Source organism: Dendrobates tinctorius, unplaced genomic scaffold (genome assembly GCF_039654945.1).
Source record: "Dendrobates tinctorius isolate UK_male_01 unplaced genomic scaffold, ASM3965494v1 ptg000032l, whole genome shotgun sequence".
Taxonomy (NCBI): Eukaryota; Metazoa; Chordata; class Amphibia; order Anura; family Dendrobatidae; genus Dendrobates; species Dendrobates tinctorius.
Genome location: NW_027361700.1, coordinates 36,640,432 through 36,657,790, shown reverse-complemented (window position 1 = coordinate 36,657,790; position 17,359 = coordinate 36,640,432). Strand labels below are relative to the sequence as shown.

Below are 17,359 nucleotides of genomic sequence, written 5' to 3'. Positions count from 1 at the left end.
TGATGTGGATGCATTGGAACTATCCGAGGCTACTTCGCCCTCATCGGTGTCTACGGCCCCTGCTGCTGGCTTGTTAGTTTCGGTATTAGTAGGCCTGCTAGACTGGCTTAGGGCCTGTAGTTCTTCCCTAATTATGGCCCTTATATCTGCGGCTGATGTTGATGCCTGTTTTGCTGTTTCAATAATACATCTTTTGCATAGCCTTTTTGTGTAAGAGTCCGGTAGCGGACGTGTACACAGGGCACATTCTTTATTTTTTGATTTTTCCTTCCTCTTAGTCTGAGGTAGAGACATAATGACGGAGGAGAAAGGGAGAGAGAGAGACATTTTATCAGCTTGATAGGCAGAGCGTCGTCCACTCACCCAGAGAAGCTGTAGGTACCGGCTCAGGAGGCCGAGAAGGAGGCTGGGGAGCGCCTCTATGCCCGCAGTGCTGCCCAGCCGCGTGTGCGCTCTGAGCCGAGGAACCTCTGGTAACCCGGAAGTTCCTCCTTACCACTTCCTGCTGCACTGCATGTGCGTCCTCCTGGACGCTGAAGCCCTTTAGGAACGCCGGAGGCTGCCGCATTCTCCGGTTCCTGCGCCCCCACACGGACCGGAATGGATCCTACCGCAATTCCGGTGTCGTGTAGCCATCAGAGGACCCCCGGTCGGCGCCACCTGGTACTGGTGTTTCTGCCCGGTCTGTGCCATACCAGCTGAGGAGGGAGCCGGACCCCAGCACTCCCCCGTCGCTGCTTCTGGACCGGAACCCCTGCCGTTCTCGCAGACACTGCACAGGCGCTTCCTTGACCCAGGTAAGACTGTAGCGTATCCTGCGGTTCCCCTTAGGAACAGGAAACCAACTGAGGGGGAGAGGCGGACCGCCCTCTTTTATCCCTGTAGGTTTCCTGTTCCTATGGGTGGATCCCTCTCTCCAAGTGGGTGCTGTCGTGGCGAAGAGTAAAACATGTATTTGGAAGTCGTTTTGCTACACTCATCAGGAGAGCTTTAAACTAGAACAACGTGGGAAGGGAAGCAAAAGGCCAGAAAAAGCCATACACCTGACAAATGCTATTGAGAACTCTGCTATTAGAAGTGGAAAGGAAGAACAAAGACAAAAGAATCTAAATAATAAACATATTGGAGAAAGAGAAACCAATCACATACTAAAATGTTTCTATACTAATGCACAAAGCATGGGCAACAAACAAGGAGAATTGAAACTACTAATGCAGGAAAAGAAATATGATGTCATTGGAATCACTGAAACTTGGTGGGACAATACACATGATTGGAATACAAGGCTAGAAGGATACAACTTATTTGCAAGAAACAGACTTGATAAACGAGGAGGAGGTGTCGCATTGTATGTTAGAAACACGTATGTCTGCACAGAAATTGAAGCTTCAGAGACTGGGAGTTCTGTGGAAACTGTTTGGGTAAGAATACAAGGACAGAACAATGGAAAGTACACCATTGTAGGCATTTACTACAGACCGCCTGTGCAAGCTGAAGATATGGATGAACTCTTTATGCATCAAATGGCCAAGTTCTCCAAAAATATGACATAGTTGTCATGGGAGATTTCAAATATCCAGACATTTGTTGGGAATTTCTCTCAGGCAAAACTATCAGGTCAAGGAAATTCTTATGCTCTCTTGCTGACAACTTTATCTTCCAAAAGGTAGTGGAGAAAACAAGGGGATCTGCTACCTTGGATCTAATCCTCATAAACCGGGAGGAAATGGTTGAGGGGGTAAAAGTGGCTGGGACTAGAGTTGAGCGACTTTTGGTTTTTTAGGGTCGCGTTTCGTTTCGTGAAACCCGACTTTTCCAAAAGTCGGGTCGAGCAAGATCGTCCGATTATAGGGAAAAGTCGGGGTCGTCCCGAAACACGAAACCCAATGTAAGTCAATGGGGAATAAAAGTCGGCAGTGAGAGGAGGACAGGAAACACACCAGCAGTGCCCATTTGAATGCCAAAAGCATCAATTCTTCTTACTTAAGCTTGTCAACCTTAATTAACTTCATAATACAAGTTACGCACTGAAAAATGGGGGTTATTTGGCTAAAGTTGTGGGGGGGGGGGGCTGGCTCCAGGTTTTCATGTGCCCTGGGCAAAAGAGCGCCCCTTTAACACATACCACAACTCATCATGCTCCGATACGGCAGAGAAATAGCGGTATAGTACAATGAAAAATACTTCACTTTTTACATCTCATGACAAGGCCCATCAATTTCTCCATACAGAATCATTGGTCCCATATAATGTTTGAAACAGTATATGATGAGCTCCACATAATGCTACAGTATATGTTGGTCCCCATGGATGAAGCTCCACTGTCTTATGGGCCCAAATAATGCTCCAAACATAATGGGCCCCATTTCTAATGCTCTAGTGTATAATGGGCCCTGTAAATGCTGCTCCAGTGTCTGATGTCCACCTTTGGAATGTTCCAGTGTATGGTGGGCCCCATCTATCATTCTCCAGAGTATAGTGCTCCCCAAAAATTGCTGTCCCAACATTGAAAACAATCAAATAAGTCTCCTCGCTAGGGAATCCCTGTACTAGTCTGGACTCCTCGTCGTTCCCATCTTCCATCTCACTGCACAGTATTTCAACCTTGCAAGTGCTGTGATCCTGAGCAAGCAGGGGGGGCCCACTCGTTGGCGACGGCACTGGCACAGGGCCCCTGATAGTACGGTGGTGTGTCTGATGGCGGGTGGGCCGAACCTGCACTTTCATCTGCAGCTTCCTTTTTGTCACCGTGTAAGATGGAACTGTATATGGGAAGGGTAACCTGAGTTTCATCAGGGTCAGATTCAGGCCGTGTAGCGTGCGAGGGGAATGTAGTGGTCTGGGTCAATGTACCAGCAGATTCATCGAGCAAAGGCTGGGCATCAGTACACTTGTGTCGCCCCCAGGAGTACGGTCGCCACAGTGGCATTACCTTCCTCCTAGGGAGTGTGATGTCATGCTTGGGAGCAACGAAGGATCTCTCTAGCAGGTTAACTGATTGGGCGGCTTTATTCCCATGAGTCATGACCCTCCAAACAGCGTTCATGAAGGCAAAGTGTTTGTTTTACGTGGGCAGTATGGTTGCAAAGCTGAACCTTAAAGGAATGTCCAGAAGGGCACCACCAGGAGTGGAGCCTACGGTTTAATTCGACTCCACCTGGGAAACCTCAACCATGCAAGCTACAGAACAGATGCACACATTGCAAGCTTAATTCCGTTAACGAACGAGACTCCGTCATGCCCCGCGGTCCGAGTCTGGCTTACTAGAGGGACACGTGAGGCTCTGGCACATGAGATTGGCCAATAACTGGTGTGTCATGCCCTTACATGTCCGTGGCTGCATGTGCGCTATACTGAAAAGGCCAGCGTTTGTCGCTTACAGGTGCAGATAACCCGCTGAACAACGTTAGTGATGGGGATCTGTGATTACAATTATTACCCGCGAACGATGATTTCCCAGTAAGTGCAGGTCAACCACAGTTCCGGAATTAGGCCTAACCGTCATTCTTGAAAAAATGAAAAACTTACGTGTGCAAACCACAGGTGCTGTAGCTTGCTTAACAGCTCGCCATCTGTTCTCAGGCCCAGTATGGATTACACGTGATTGCACAAAGGTGAGAAAGGGTACCGTATCCCCGGATAAGATGTATGGATAGCATAGTGTACACATTCAAAATATATGTCTATACATCAGGAGGCAGGCTCAGACGGTGTCAGGCCCAGTATGGATTGCACGTGATTGCACAAAGGTGAGAAAGGGTTCCGTATCCCCAGATAACATGTATGGATAGCGTACACATTCAAAATATATGTCTATACATCAGGAGGCAGGCTCAGACGGTGTCAGGCCCAGTATGGATTGCACGTGATTGCACAAAGGTGAGAAAGGGTTCCGTATCCCCAGATAACATGTATGGATAGCGTACACATTCAAAATATATGTCTATACATCAGGAGGCAGGCTCAGACGGTGTCAGGCCCAGTATGGATTGCACGTGATTGCACAAAGGTGAGAAAGGGTTCCGTATCCCCAGATAACATGTATGGATAGCGTACACATTAAAAATATATGTCTATACATCAGGAGGCAGGCTCAGACGGTGTTAGGCCCAGTATGGATTGCACGTGATTGCACAAAGGTGAGAAAGGGTTCCGTATCCCCAGATAACATGTATGGATAGCGTACACATTCAAAATATATGTCTATACATCAGGAGGCAGGCTCAAACGGTGTCAGGCCCAGTATGGATTTGACGGCCCAGACTACACAGCGGAGGAGCAGGGAGAGGTAAAGATTGCAAATGCTGGGGCCCTGCCCAAGCAAGGGGGGCCCACTCATGGGCGTCGGTACTGGCACTGGGCCCCTCATAGTACGGCGGTGTGTTTGACGGCGGGTGTGCACCACCACCATCAGAGACACTTGATTGCACTATGAGGGACCCTGTGCCAGTGCCCGCGCCCAAGAGTCGGCCTACCCACCTGTCCAGGGCAAAAGCACTCGCACGGTGTCGTGCGCTAGGTGGTGACCCCGGCCATGGGGGGGGAGGCAGCACAGTTAGGGAGTTTTAGAAAGTGGCATATGTTGATGTTGGACATTCAGCTGATGCAAAAGGTGAAATAGGTCAAGTCCCAGGAAGAGCTGGACCAAAGCAAGCCATTTTTCTGTCACCCTATGTGTCATCAGGGGAAGGTGGGACAAAATCCTTGGAAACCCATGCGTGGTTCATTTTAATGAAGGTTAGATCATCCACATTTTGGGTTGACAGACGGGTCCTTTTTTCTGTCAGGATTGATCCAGCTGCACTGAAGACTCTTTCCGATAGCACACTTGCAGATGGGCAAGCGAGCTCCTGTAAGGCATATTGTGCCAATTCAGGCCAGGTGTCCAGTTTAGCGGCCCAATAGTCAAAGGGGAATGACCTGTGTGGGAGAACATCGATATGGGAGGAAAAGTAGTTTGTAACCATAGTTGACAACTGCTGTCTCCTGTCACTTTCCATCGATGCAGTATTACCAGTTGTGTGAGCGGTACTTGAAAAATCAGTCCACAACATTGTCATGAAACCCCTGTCTCCAACGCCACTTCTGCTGTGTGCACCACGAACACCTCTGCCAAGCTGCCCCCGGCCCGTACGGCTCGTGTGAGAACCATCACCGCTGCTGTGTGCTGGGAATGCCTCAAGCAACCGATTTACCAGAGTTGCTTGTTTATTAGCCAATATTAGGTCAAGGTTCTCCTGTGGCATGATGTTTTGTAATTTGCCTTTATAGCGTGGATCCAGGATGCTGGCCAACCAGTAGTCATCGTTCATCATTTTGGCAATGTGGGGGTCCCTTTTTAGGATCTGCAAGGCATAATCTGACATGTGGGCCAATGTTCCCGGTGTCAATGATGCACTGCGAGTGCTGGTTGGAGGAGCACTTTCTGGCAAATCCACATCCCTCCAGTCACGCACAAACCCTGTACCAGACCTTGCCACGCCAACATTTTCACTTGCCCCACGAGATGCATCCTCCTCCCCTAAGTAATCATCCCCATCATCCTCCTCCTCCTCCTCCTCTTCTTCCTCCACCTCGTCCAGGAGAGGTCCCTGAGCAGACAATGGCTGAATGTCATCAAGGATTCCCTCCTCCTCTTCCTCCTCATCAACATTGGCTGCAGAAGCCTGCTCCTTAAGGTGCGTCAAAGTTTACATGAGCAGACGCATAAGTGGGATGCTCATGCTTAGGATGGCGTCGTCTGCACTTACCAGCCGTGTGCATTCCTCAAAACACTGAAGGACTTTACAGAGGTCTTTCAGCTTCGACCACTGCACACCGGTCAACTCCATGTCTGCTCTCAAAGTGCCTGGCCGTGTATCCTCCCACAAACGCATTATGGCCTGCCTCTGCTCGCACAGCCGCTCCACCATGTGCAGGGTGGAGTTCCACCTTGTTGCAATGTCGATAATGAGGCGGTGGTTGGGAAGGTGGAGCAATCGCTGCAGCTTCTGCATACGAACGGAGTGTACAGGCGACCGGCGGATGTGCGCGCACAGTCTTCGCACCTTCTGGAGCAGGGCTGTTAACTCCGGATAATTTTTGAGGAAGCACTGCACCACCAGGTTCAAGGTGTGAGCCAAGCAAGGTATGTGGCTGAGTTTTGAAAGGGCTATGGCTGCCACAAAATTACGGCCGTTATCACTAACTACCTTGCCTGCCTCAAGATGTACACTGCCCAGCCATGACTCAGTTTGTCGCTGAAAGTACTCGGCCATCACCTCGGCGGTGTGTCTGTCGCCCAAACACATCATCTGCAACACAGCCTGCTGACGCTTTCCACTAGCTGCTCGATAGGGGGACACCTCGTGTGCAACAGTGGCAGCTGCAGATGGAGTGCTCGTACGACTGCGCTCTGTGGACGAGCTTTCGCTTCTGGAGGAGGAGGAGGAGGGTCGAACGCCTACAGCCAACTGTTTACTATACCGTGGGCTAGGCAGCACTGTCCCACCACCGCTGTCCCCTGTGGACCCTGCATCCAGGTGGACAGGGCGGACTGAGAGAGGGTTGATGATGGTGATGGAGTTGGTGTTCGTTGATATAACAGTGGGATTCCCTGACTGCTGTGGCCTTGCAACGACACCTCAACATTTGCTGCTGTGCTAACCGGTGGGCTTACAGTGGGGGAAACAATGTAGCATTGCTGACTACCTTCGTTGTGATCAGTTGCACATGTGGCACTTGAGGTTTGGTGTTGTGTCCACGCTTGCAAGTGCATGCTGGTTAAATGTCTAAGCATGCAACTGGTATTCAAATTTTTCAGATTTTTCCCTCGGCTAAAGGTCTTTGCGCACTTCTTACAGATAACCTTGGCCTGATCATGAGGATTTTGTTCAAAAAAGTGCCACACTGCACTCTTCCTACTTTGGCAGACATTTTGCGGCCTAGCACGCTGTGATGTTTTGACCCTCTGGACAAGCTGTCCAGCAACTGTTTTGATTTTTGGAACCTGTCTTTGGAGTGCTCCGGGCCTGCCGGATAACAGCTGTTGCGATGTCGATGTCTACTGTGGATGCTCCTCATCTGAGCTATTGGAAGCAGCACCCTCTTCTTCCAATGGATGCCAATCTGGGTCAACAACTGGGTCATCCATCACCTCCTCTTCAATGTCATGTGCACCTTCCTCTGTGTCACCGTGTATGGTGGTATAGTGTGCGGGAAGGGGCACCTGAGTCTCATCAGGGTCAGAATCTGGCTCTGTACACTGCGAGGACAATGTAGTGCTCTGAGTGAATGTACCAGCAGAATCATCCATCAGCGGCTGTGCATCAGTGCACTCCATGTCAGATTCATCTTGGCCTGGGTAATTCACCATTTCACTTGATAATCCAGGCATGGTATGTGAAAACAGCTCCATGGAGTAATCAGTAGTATGGCCTGCGTCATCCTTCAATCTTGGTTGGGGTGAAGGACACAAGGAAAGGTGTGGTTCATGAACATGAGCCTCCAATGACGACTCAGTGCTTTTACTTTTTACAACTGAAGAAGAGGAGGCGATAGAGCTGGAGGCTGAGTCAGCAATGTAAAACAAAACTTTTTCCTGATGCTCTGGCTTTAAAAGCGGTTTGCCAACTCCTAGAAAACTAAGCCTTCGAAGCCTTATGGAGCCAGACGATGACGCAGGCTCAACACCTCCTGCATTCGGTCCTATTTTGCTCTTGCCACTACCATCAGATCCACCACCAACACCATCATTACCAGCTGGCAACCCCCACCCAATTCCACGGCCTCTTCCACCAGCCTTCCTCATTATTGGTAAAAATGTAGACAAAATCCAACAAACTATATAGTAATGTAAAACAAGGTACAAGCTGTCTATAGGACAGGGGAGATTTTGAATTTCTTCTCACACTAGTGGACACTGGACACTTTTGGATTGTGTGAGGCCCAATGAATATCTGAGCGCTATGTGACAGGCTCGATGGCACTGCTGTGACCAAAGTGACTAGAGGATAAGTGAGATTTTGAATTTCTTCTCACACTAGTGGACACTGGACACTTTTGGATTGTGTGAGGCCCAATGAATATCTGAGCGCTATGTGACAGGCTCGATGGCACTGCTGTGAGCAAAGTGACTAGAGGATAAGTGAGATTTTGAATTTCTTCTCACACTAGTGGACACTGGACACTTTTGGATTGTGTGAGGCCCAATGAATATCTGAGCGCTATGTGACAGGCTCGATGGCACTGCTGTGAGCAAAGTGACTAGAGGATAAGTGAGATTTTGAATTTCTTCTCACACTAGTGGACACTGGACACTCTTGGATTGTGTGAGGCCCAATGAATATCTGAGCGCTATGTGACAGGCTCGATGGCACTGCTGTGAGCAAAGTGACTAGAGGATAAGTGAGATTTTGAATTTCTTATCACACTAGTGGACACTGGACACTTTTGGATTGTGTGAGGCCCAATGAATATCTGAGCGCTATGTGACAGGCTCGATGGCACTGCTGTGACCAAAGTGACTAGAGGATAAGTGAGATTTTGAATTTCTTCTCACACTAGTGGACACTGGACACTTTTGGATTGTGTGAGGCCCAATGAATATCTGAGCGCTATGTGACAGGCTCGATGGCACTGCTGTGAGCAAAGTGACTAGAGGATAAGTGAGAATTTGAATTTCTTCTCACACTAGTGGACACTGGACACTTTTGGATTGTTTGAGGCCAAATGAATATCTGAGCGCTATGTGACAGGCTCGATGGCACTGCTGTGAGCAAAGTGACTAGAGGATAAGTGAGATTTTGAATTTCTTCTCACACTAGTGGACACTGGACACTTTTGGATTGTGTGAGGCCCAATGAATATCTGAGCGCTATGTGACAGGCTCTATGGCACTGCTGTGACCAAAGTGACTAGAGGATAAGTGAGATTTTGAATTTCTTCTCACACTAGTGGACCCTGGACACTTTTGGATTGTGTGAGGCCCAATGAATATCTGAGCGCTATGTGACAGGCTCGATGGCACTGCTGTGACCAAAGTGACTAGAGGATAAGTGAGATTTTGAATTTCTTCTCACACTTGTGGACACTGGACACTTTTGGATTGTGTGAGGCCCACTGATATCTGAGCGCTATGTCACAGGCTCGATGGCACAGCTGTGACAAAAGTGACTAGAGGATAAGGGAGATTGGATTGCTTTTAAAAAAGCAGTTTGCAGAGCAGTGGGTAAACAGCAATGCCAGCCTGTCAGGAAGCCTTAAAAGGCAGCCCAACAACCAACACCACTGATACACCACAATATAGCCTCCCCTTGCACTGCACACACAGTGACTGGTGTGTTGTGCAGGCCAAATCGCTAGCAGCAGAAGCAGTTTTTTTGTCTTCTTCCCTGCCTAACGCTCTCCCTACAGAATCAGCAGCAACCTCTCCCTATACTGAGATCGGCAGAAGTAAGATGGCGGTCGGCGTGCACGCCCTTTTATACCCCCTGTGACGCCCACCAAAGCAAGCCAATCACTTGCATGCCCTTCTGAAAGATGGTGGTGACCCGTGCCTATGTCATCACGTTGCCCACAGTGTCCGTGGATCCTGATTGGCTGAAAAAGAGCGCAAAACAAACTTTTGAAACGCGACTTTGGCGCGTAAGTCGCCGACCTCGTGGCCGACCTCATCCTAGGTCGGGTTTCGTTTCACGAAACCCGACTTTTGAAATTTTTCGACCCGTTTCGCTCAACTCTACTTATGATCAATAAACTTTGTAATAATTTTCTGATATTTATCTTTAGTCATCCTCTATTGCTTTATTTGGTATTTTTTGGATATTATTATTATGACTAATCGTCACGTATGACATCTTTAATCCAGAACTGTTTCTCTTTTTTGGTGTTTATTGTTGGTCTAGAGGTGTTTCCACTTGGCCATGTGGAATTGTTTTTGGTATAACTCTCCTTACAATATCTGAATCCGGAGATGAATGTGACGAGCAGGGCGGCGCCAGGTCTGATATAGACCTGATGACACTGCGCAGCCAGTCAATCACTGTAATACCACAACCAAAATGGCTGCGGCATTACAGTGCATGGCAGACAATCCCTGCATGTTGATTGGTGCTCTAAAGAGTGCCAATCATGCAGGGCGGGGATCCGAGCTCCCGCCGAAAAATCCCGGAAATGCTCAGTGCTCACCGAGTACCGAGCATTACCGAGTATGCTCGCTCATCATTACTTAGCATCTGTTTCCGTCGTGTGTGCAATTAGCACAGCTGAGTTAAGGCCCCGTCACACACAGCGATATCGCCAGCGAGATCGCTGATTTTGTGACACCACAGCGATCTCGCCAGCGATCTCGCTGTGTGTGACATCCTTCAGCGACCGCCCCCCACCGGGTATCACTGATCATGCAGGATCGTCCTGGGCCGTTTTTTGATCGCTGGTCTCCCACTGGCCAGCACGCATCGCTGCATGTGGCAGCGGGAGAGCAACGATCAGTGACGCTGCACGCTGGTTTCCAATGTGAACAGTGGGTAGCCAAGAGCCGTGCGGCTCTTAGATACCCACTCTTTACATTGGAAACCAGCTTGCTTGCTGGTCCTGATCGCTGGAGGGGCTGTCTATGTGACAGCTCACCAGCGATCAGCCTAATGATGTCCCAGCGATCCCATCCATGTCGGATCGTTGGTGGGATCGCTGGGACATCGTTATTTGTAACGGGGCCCTTACAGAGCAAGTCCAACCTTCAGCCTAGACTTTCTTGGGAGAGTGATAGGGTTCCACACCTAGCATCCTATTAGCTTTTACCCCTGTGACGTTTAACAGGGTTTAGTACTTGCTTACTGTTTGCAGTCCCGCACTGTGGAGTAACAGAACTTGGAACTCAGCTCCCTATTTCCACCGAGTGGCTTTAACTCTGTGTGTACAAGCAATCGCTCGTTGTTTGTTCCATCATTGCGTTCTAGCAGCAGTTTTACATCTCTGCACGGTGGACCCCGGGTTGCGATTGCACTTTGTTAATTTTTATTTAGTGCAATCCGCCAACTCTAACAGCAGGCATCTTCTCCATGCTGTTCCCATTTAGTTTTAGCTCTTTCCCATCCATTTCAGCTTTTTTCCCCATGCCCCCAGACCTGTTTGTTGGGTCCCGCAGAAAAATATTCGGCTTTCCCATTGACTTGCATTGGATTCGTTATTCGATACAAATACCCGGATATTAGAAATTTGTGCTGACTTTCCCAAATCCAAATATTTCACTATTCGATTATCACTACTTACTATGTCATCTGCATTTTTGCACTTTGCTAATATAATTTATGTAACCCGTATCTGAACCTCACAGCGTTCCTTGCACTGGAGGCTTCTGTTTTCATAATATTGTCGCATGCTTATCTTCATTATGTTTAAATAAAGGATATATTTTGAATAATTTTTCTCAGTGGTCACTTCTGGTTACTTGGCTTATTTTGGAATGCAAAATAGTGGCACAGTTTGATTTACAATTTGTCTTGGTGACACTGTACTGTGATGTGGATCACCAACCCTTGATCTAATGCTCCTGGTAATGACTATTAAAATGGGACGGGGGTCAGCAGTATAATCGATAAGGTACGGTTGGCTCTAGTGATTAGGCTTGTGTTGCTCATTGGAATGGAATAGTTCTAAAGTATAATAGCAATGTAAAAACCACAGTACTATGATATTTGCAACTGGAGCGTATCATTTAACTGTCAGCATGTGAAATACATAGATATAGACAAACCACGTTTTGGTCCATCCAAGACCTTGACCATGGTCTAAAGTCTTAGTAACGTAATGACTGGTACCAGAAACTGACAGATATCTGTCAGTTTCATGTACCAGTCATTATGCTACTAAAACTCAAGGCCGTGGACATAACCCAGTGTATTTTAGTGGATTTTGAAATGTTACCTGGCAGGTTAATTGTGTTGAGTGGTGAAACATGGACTCCATATGTGGGGTATCCCAAAGGTGAATTTGTAGGTGCAAATAAAATATTTTCAGTCTGTTGCCTGTGAAGAAAGCATTTAGAGAGTATCATTATTAAAAAGCTACCTCCTATAAAATGAACAAATCTGTAAATCTGACACACTATGGACTATGAAAAGAGCAGAGTTGCAGTATCGCTAGTCACAACCAATGAGACAGTGTGGCACTGTTTCTGGAAGAAAGCTGACATGTTTTTAATCCTATACAACTCATTTGATGATAAAAGGTGTAAAACTTTTGGGATCACTGTGATCACAGGTACAACCAGTCAGTTAACCAATTAGCAAGTGTTTATGTTCTCTCCTAGTCATCCACATGAGAATTATGCATGGCATTGTGCTAAGATGTTCTAGTGTCCTTTGAATCCAGTAATCTCTTTACTATGCATATTTAAGCCAAATCCCTTAAAAAAATCTTGTTTTAAATTCCCTAAATCGGGACCTTCATTTACAGTTAAAAATACCTTAAATAAGGTATTGGAAAATGGTTCTTCTAAACAAAGCAAAACCTTTAGTATCCTTTGATATAATGAGAATAATCAGAGAGAATGTTTTAAGGCATTTTTATTACTTACTGCAAAGTCAAACGTTTGCATACATTTTGTAAGTATTTGGTACAATTACCCTTAAACTGAATGGCTTGAGTCAGACATTTTGGATATCCTTCCACAAGTTTCCCACAATAGTTGGTCGGAATTTTGGTTCATTCCTCCTGATGCAACTGGCTTAACTGATCCAGGTTTGTAGGTTGCCCTGCTCGCACCTGCCTTTTCAGCTTTGCCCACAAATTTTCAATAGGATTGGGATCAGGGTTTTGTGATGGCCACTCCAAGACATTGACTTTTTTTTATATTTAAGCCAAATTGTTAACATTTTGGCAGTATGCTTTGGGTCATTGTCCATTTGGAAGACCCATTTCCGCCCAAGCTTTAACAGCTGATGTCTTGAGATGTTGCTTCAGTATTGCCACATAATCTTCTTTTTTCATGACGCCATCTATTTTGTGAACTGCACCATACCCTCCTGCAGCAAAACAACCCCACAACATGATGCTGCAACCCCAGTGTATCACAGTTGGGATGGTGTTCTTAGACTTCCAAGCTTCTCCCCTTGTACTCCAAACGTTACGATGGTCATTTTGCCCAAAAAGTTAAATTTTAATGTCAGCAGACCACAGGACATGTCTCCAAAAATTAAGGTCTTTGTTCCTGTGTGCATTTTCAAACATTAATTTGACATTTTTATGGTTTCTTTTGGAGTAATGCCTTCTTCCTGGCAGAGTGGCCTTTCAGCCCATGTTGATACAGTACTCATTTCACTGAGGATATTTACACAATCTTACCAGCTTCCACCATCATCTTCACAAGGTATTTTGATTTTGGCCCTGGATTGTGTCAGGAAAATGTGTTATATCCTAAATATCCTAAGTACCCATCCAGAGCTGACTGTTCCTCTCCATGATTTCTGAAAGGCAAACTCACAAGCGATTCCCCCTCGCAGCTGCAGACCCCCCCTCTTCTCTCTGTGAAATCCTGCTAGCTTCCCCCTCCCTTTCTCTCTACACTGTAATTCTTTCCACTCTCTCCCCCTCCTTGCAGCAGTGGGGTACTTTTATTGCTACGGCCAACTCAGAGCAGATTCTCCCGCCAATGATTTAAACCTTCCTTTGTCTATTTAAACTCGAATTGTATAACACACATTAAACCTAGAGACATGAAACATATATTATCAGAATCAGTATAATTTAGGCTACGCACAGCAATGCTTTGCAGCCTGTACACCCATCAGAAGCCGGGGAACTAGTTTATGCCACTCTGTAGCCCACAGACATATCTAATTTGGTATCAAACAAAAGGTAAATTCACAGGGGAAAATAAAATACCCCTGCCATCACCCTGTGAGCTTCGAAGCTGAAGATATGGTGAGGAGAAGCTTTTACTAACTTCTCAAAATAAGAGGTTCTCCCGGGAACAGTCCACATGTGAGGTCAACAAAGGTGGGAGTTCCTAAGTTTATGGCCCAAAACCATAAAACAGGGACCACCATTTTGAGAGTGTTCAGAACCTGAGGGAAGACAGCTACCCTCCATGCTGTAGACTGAATCTGTTCTTTGGGAACCCTCCTCCTCTCACTGACACGTCATCCCAGTGCCTGAGATGTAGTAAGTTTTCTTATTTTAATCCCTTCTATTTGTAACCGTATTTTTTACCCTTATGTAATATCTTTGTATTTTTGTAAACTCTGCCTATAATTTCTGGAGTAAACATATAAATTTATTAGCTTTTTTCTCCTTGCTCTATGATGGAACCGGCACATACTCTGTGCCAAAACACGCTATCTGCGGGTTGGTTCCTTACCTGATATAGATTTTAGTATCAAACGAGGAACTGTTGGCAGGGTAGCATCTTGGTGGTCTTGGGAACCATGGCAGTGATGGACCAGAGGTTTCTGTGTGTATTTCCAGCCTAGGACAGGTGATATACACACCACCCTCACTGCGGAGTGCTCGATAGCCAGTACACAACAAGGCAGCCTTTCCTGTGACTTCTTATCCTAGGTGCAGTTCCCTGACTGACCTGATGGTAAAGGGGGCCTAACCAGAACTGAAAGTGGAAACAAAAGGTAGGTTGTATCCTATTAACCCTCACAGATTGATATGCATGTCAGAACAAAGCACGTTCATCTCTGGGACACAGAACCCGTCTCCTTCCTGAGCAGTATGATGGCTGGATATTCCCATCTTGTTTGTACTTGCGAATAATTCTTTGTACAGATGAACGAGGCAACTTCAGTTATCTTGAAATTGTACCCAAGGATAAGCCAGTCTTGTGCAAGTCTACAATTCTGTTCCTGATATCTTGGCTGATTTCTTTAGACTTTCCCATGCTACACAAAGAAGCAGTGCATTTCAGGTGTGCATTAAAATACATCAACAGGTTTGTCTCTGATTAGAAGCATCCAAACACATGACATCATATGGGCAGTCCAGATTTGTTTAAAGGCATAGTAATCTTAGTGTTTTTAAACTTTTGACTTTGTAGTTAGTAATAAAAATGCCTTCAAACATTCTCTCTCATTCTGGCACTTGGCAAATATTAATAATTATGTTAATCTTAATTGACCTAAAATGGGAAAGTTTTATTCTGATTTCATGTCAGATATTGGGAAAAACATGCATATGTTTCTTTTTATATAATGTACAGTATATAAAGTAAACTTCTAGTTTTAACTGTATAGCAGGATGGGAGATATATATCAGGATAGAGGACAAATATATATACCAAGATGGGACCAGGATGAGGGACATATATACCAGGGTGGTGAGCATAGTCTAAATCTTGCACAGGGGCCCAATGGACTCTAATTACGCCACTGGTGTTGGGACAGGGTTAAGGCCCCGTCTCACACAATGAGATCGTTAGCGAGATCGCTGAAACGTCACAGATTTTGTGATGCAACAGCGAACTCGCCAGCGATCTCGCTACATGTGACACATAGCGGCGACCGGCCCCCCGCAAGATATCGCTGATCATGCTCGAATGTCCTAGGCCATTTTTTGATCGTTGGAATCCCGCTGACCAGCATGCATCTCTGTGTTTGACGCCGACAAGCGACCTTGTTGGTGACGCAGAACTCAGGGACGCAGGCGTGAGTCATCAGAAAAGCTGCTGTGTGACAAGGTCCCAATGACCGCCGAGGTTGTTATACGGATTGCCGAATCATTGCTGCGTTGTTGAGCAGATCTGCCTGTTTCACAGCTTACTAGCGACCATGTAGCGATGTACCAGCGATCCTCACCAGGTCGTATCGTTGTCGGGATCTCTGGAGCGTCACTTAGGGTGTGTGCACACGCTGTGGATTCTGCTGCGGTTCCGCAGCAGATTTTGCTGCGGTGTACAGTACCATTATTCCCTATGGGAATTAAAAAACGCAGTGCAGACGGTGCGGATTTTTCCACGCGGTTTTCCTGCAGTTTTGAAACCGCAGAATGAATTGACATGTCAATTCTTTCTGCGGATTCCGCTGCGGTTTGCCATCTCCTCCATTGTGGAGATGAAAAACAGCAGGGCAAAACCACAGAGCAATCCGCAGGTAAAACCACAGGTCTTTTGACCTGCAGATTTACCTGCGGATTTTACAAAATCCACGCGGCCAAATCCGCACCCCATTCCGCAGCGTGTGCACGTAGCCTTAGTGTAATGGGACCCTTAGACAAATAAGTTGGTCTGGCATGCAGACCATCCTGTAGTGCTAATCTGCTGATAAAACACAATCCCAGCTACAGAAAGGACATAAAGGAACACCAGCCGACACCACTTCTGAGAATCTACATCAAAAAAAGGTATGATGTCAGTTCACTTCACAGGTCGGGAGAGGATCCACCCTTGCCACCCCTAATCCTAGTAACACATGTAAGCTCCCACTGAGACAGGAGGGGAGGAGTCAGGGGTCACATGATCAGGAGTCTCCGTGTATGCAGGACTCTGCTGTGCTGGTTGTCATGGTGCTGGATGAGGGTAAGTTTAGTATAAGTATAATCTTATTAATATTACTTGCACTCCCTAATCTCCATCTTTTAATTGTGCCCTCTGGAATCCACAGTCCGTTTCTAACAAGCTTCCTTTCCTGCACAACTACTTTCTGAACAACTCTCTTAATCTGTTGGCCCTCACTGAAACTTGGATTCAGGATTATAATACTGTCTCACCTGCTGCCATTTCCTATGATGGCTTACAATTCTCTCATTCCCTGAGACCTACAAACAGACATGGTGGTGGTGTCGGCCTACTCCTGTCCCCACAATGCACTTTCCAGGTCATTCCCCCAGTTCCATCACTCATATTCCCTTCTTTTGAGGTCCACACCATCAGGCTCTTCCGACCCCTTTCCTCAGAGTAGCAGTCATATACCGGCCCCCAGGCTCACACACCCACTTCCTTGACCACTTTTCAGCCTGGTTGCCGCACTTCATGTCCTCTGAACTACCAACTCTTATCCTGGGAAACTTCAACATCCCCATTAACAGCCCTAATTCCACATTTGCATCCCAGCTTCTATCACTAACCACCTCTCTAGGCTTCTCGCAGCTTTCAACCCCTGAGACATACAAGGAACAAGTATACAAGTATACAAGTATACAAGAATCAAGCAACACCCTTGATCTGGTCTTTGTCCGGCTCTGTTCAGTCTCCCACCTAAGTAACTCACCGCTTCCACTCTATGACCACAACATTCTCTCCTTCACGCTAACAAATTCTCGCCCACCCCAGCTCACTCCTACCTACCACACAGTCAGAAATCTACATGCCATTAACCCTCATACACTTTCAGACTCCCTACACTCATCACTGTCCCCAATCTCCTCTTTTTCCTGTCCT

At 46.7% G+C, this 17,359-nt stretch overlaps 1 protein-coding gene across 1 annotated transcript in view; it reads right to left on the bottom strand.

Annotated features, from left to right (window-relative positions):
* Positions 1-17,359, bottom strand: part of B4GALNT2 (beta-1,4-N-acetyl-galactosaminyltransferase 2 (SID blood group)) — a 384,595-nt gene that overhangs the window by 267,965 nt on the left and 99,271 nt on the right. Inside the window, exon 3 of the mRNA XM_073572735.1 lies at positions 11,905-12,005. Within this exon, the coding sequence (XP_073428836.1) occupies positions 11,905-12,005 (101 nt within the window). The remainder of the gene's footprint in view (positions 1-11,904; positions 12,006-17,359) is intronic.